General features: G+C 45.1%; 1 protein-coding gene across 1 annotated transcript in view; it reads right to left on the bottom strand.

Annotated features, from left to right (window-relative positions):
- Window positions 1-3328, bottom strand: part of SLC39A10 (solute carrier family 39 member 10) — an 83689-nt gene that overhangs the window by 3826 nt on the left and 76535 nt on the right. The window contains exon 9 of the mRNA XM_019523123.1: window positions 2015-2205. Coding sequence (XP_019378668.1) covers window positions 2015-2205 — 191 coding nt within the window. The remainder of the gene's footprint in view (window positions 1-2014; window positions 2206-3328) is intronic.

The following is a 3328-nucleotide window of genomic DNA, read 5'->3' as shown; positions in this document are numbered from 1 at the left end:
GCTCGGACCTAGCCGACTGCTCTTCCCAGCAGATGTCTGCATATACCTGCATACACAATTGCATATACCTAACAGTACTGAATTGGCAGCAAATATAGTATAACCTCATATATCCGGTTTTCAAAATTCCAGAATTCTCAAAAATCCAGCACTTTTTAAAAATACACTACATCAGGGGTTTTCAACTTTTTTTGACCAGCGTACCCCCAGCGGCCGGTAACAGAGCGGAAGGGGAAGTAGCAGTGGCCACACATGCAGCAGCGGCACGGGGTGGTGGATGGTGGTGGCAGCCGCGGCATGCAAGCTTCCTTTCCCCATCACGTCCAGCTGGCCGGGCAGTGCCAGGCTATGCACCTTCCTTGTGTTTCAAAAATCCAGAATTTTCAAATTTCCAGCAGGTGCTAGGTCCCAACGCTGCCAGATTTATGAGGTTATACTGTAGCTATATTTTCATTAACTTCAGGATTCAAAAGAATTTCTATTTAGCTGAACCTGTAAGAAATTTTGAAAAATATATCATATCTTCCCAGCTAAACACTTGGAGAAACACCATCAAAAAGCAATGAAAATGAGGAAGAGGAATGTAAACTTGAAAGATGCAAAATTAAATTGCGAGGTTTTTTTCTAATCCATCCATTATGTGCATTAAAAAAAATACTTAAGAAGATCAGTATCACAAATCCCTATGGAAGAAGGGCATGAAGATAAATGCATGCAATTCCTGTAAGGACCACTTTACACATGCTGGAAAAGGTGCAATGGGATCTAATGTATGATCCACACAATGGTGCCACCTGCCACGCTGCACGTGCCTTACTCTGTACCAACAAGAAGCAAGCGCCTGTGGCTGGGAGCCCCCTCAGCTCCTGCAGTCTCCCAGTTGTGGCGCTGCACCAAATGAGGTCTCCCAGCTGCTGGGGTGCATGGTACTCCCAACCATAGGGGGTGTGAAGCACCCCAATGACTGGATGATTACAGCAGCTGCAGAAGTGCATGCAATGCCCCCCATGACTGAGACTGCAGCAGCTGTCATCTCCTACCTGGCAGCTCCCAGGCCTGGGGGTGCACATGGGTCCCCCCAGCTAGAAGCTTCAATCTGCTTGATAGTGCTCCCCAGCCACAGAAGCCCCTGGCCAAATTACCACAAAAAAATTCTCCAAACAGGAAACCAAATCTGGACTACATAGGCACAACATGCCCTCTCTCCCCCCCTCTTTAAATTAATGTTATAAAGAATGCTAGCAAGTGAAATTCAAACACAAACCAGTAATTGCATCCCCCAGCCACAGCTGTCAGAAGCAACAGAAAAAGTAGCTAGAAAGTAGCTGGCCCCACTCCACCCTTTTCCTCTAGGGAACAATGTACATGTATCTGTGTGTCCACAGGTGAAAGGGCCTAGGAGTTCAGGCATGGGCCAATGGCCAAAGCAACCAAATCACTGAACACCAAGAATGAGGCAGAGACAGACAACTGAGTGAAGCGGCAGCATTTGCATAACTAGGCAATTTAAAGTGATTTAACAGCCAAAGTAGCATTTTTTTACCAGCTGCCTCCTTTACAGGTTCAAATTGATCTGTTTAGGGGTGCACTTATGCAAATCAGAATTGATGTCCATTCAAACTTACTCAAGAGTATCCAAATGCCATATTATAAACATAAACAAATGCAAGCTAGAGCAATTTATCAGTGGAGGAAAGTGGATGGGATTGTTTTAAAAAAAGCAAGTGTAAGAAGGGATGTGGTCAGGAGAAAATTAACGTTGCAATATGAGAAAATCTTGGAAGATTTCCTCTATGAATATACTACACTTTTCAACAACAACATGGTACGAATGGCTACCTAAAGGTTTGCCTATATGTGGTGGTCAAAACAAAAAGAAAAGATGAAGTCTCGATCAAAGCAAAAAACAACCCTCCTTAACAACCCAAACAACCCAAGCTTAAAACCCTCCACCCTAGCTTTTATATACATAAGGCAACGTATATAAAAATATATGCCCCCGTAATAATCTTACCATATCTACCAGTGCCACGTAGAGGAACATGCCTGCAGTGACTGCAAAGATCCAAAGGGTGATGTTATTGGCATACTGTCCAACGGCTGTGCCTATCAGCATTCCTATGTAAGCCATCATGGCAGACAGGACATTGTATACAATGGCTTGCTTTACTGTCATTCCTGCTTTAAGCAGCACAGCAAAATCACCTAAAAGAGAGACGGAATAATGCAGCATTTAAACTGTTGTCATTCTTTGAGAGATTAGTTTCTAACCAGCAACCTTTATAAGTTGAAGCCTGGATCAACCCAACCTCAGCCCAGTGGTGACCAGGTGGCTTTGGTGGCCTATCAAAAACAGGGGAACTTACCCATGCTTGCACCAGGGCCAGACATGCCACCACTTCTCCCTTCTGTTCCCCAGCTGGGGTCAAGGCCAACTTCCAGCCATCAGGGAACTGAGCCATGGCTGGGGCAGCTGGGAACTATGCCTGCATTGCAGCCACTTCTCCCCACCCCCTAGCTGCAGTACAGGCTGTGCTGGAAGTTGCCCAGCCGCAGTTCAATTTCCACTGGTTGAAAGCTGCGCCCATGCTGCAGTAAGGGGGACAGGGAGAAGCAGCAGCAGCAGTGTGGGTGCAGCTTCTAGTTGCCTGACCCTAGCACAGCTCCTCACTGCCCAGTTGCAGCATGAGCGTGCGCAAAGGCAAAGCCCTCTGGCTTTGCGGGCCAGATCCAATGGCTTTGCAGACCATATGTTGATGACTCCTAACCTAGAGGAACTGCCAAAGTGTCCCCTGTGGCCACTTTGATGGGAGAAAGAGCAACAGTACATGATTAGAGAGTTTTCTACAATACAATTACATTTTTTAATTAAGGAGGAGATCTATACTTCCAAAGATGCTCATGACTTGGGCTGACTAATTAGGAGCAGCATTAACAGAGTTATGAAGGAATCCTAATCCAGCCCTCTTCAATCGACTGAGGCTGTGAAATCTGTATGTGCAAAAGAAGGGAAGTTCAGGGATTTTTAATTTTTTAAAAGATCTTTAAAAGATTGGCCTTGCCAGTATTTAATATCCTAGACAAATTCTACTTTGTGCTCAAAAGGATAAAAAAGGCTTCAGCACTACAGGGACTACAGCAGAGGAAATTGAGAAATGATGTATCAAGGCACGCAAACAGCTGATATCCACACTGATTTATTCCTCATGGACTTGAAGAAATGCTTGTTCTGGTACCAGTATGGGCTATTTGCAAAGCTAACACAAGTGTAAGTAACGAGGCTCAGATTGTGCCTCCTAGTTGGATTCAGTATTGACTGCCAGTATCC

The sequence above is a fragment of the Gavialis gangeticus genome, unplaced genomic scaffold, assembly GCF_001723915.1.
Source record: "Gavialis gangeticus isolate Ggan-Ray unplaced genomic scaffold, GavGan_comp1, whole genome shotgun sequence".
Lineage (NCBI taxonomy): Eukaryota > Metazoa > Chordata > Crocodylia > Gavialidae > Gavialis > Gavialis gangeticus.
This window is presented reverse-complemented; position numbering and strand designations above follow the sequence as displayed.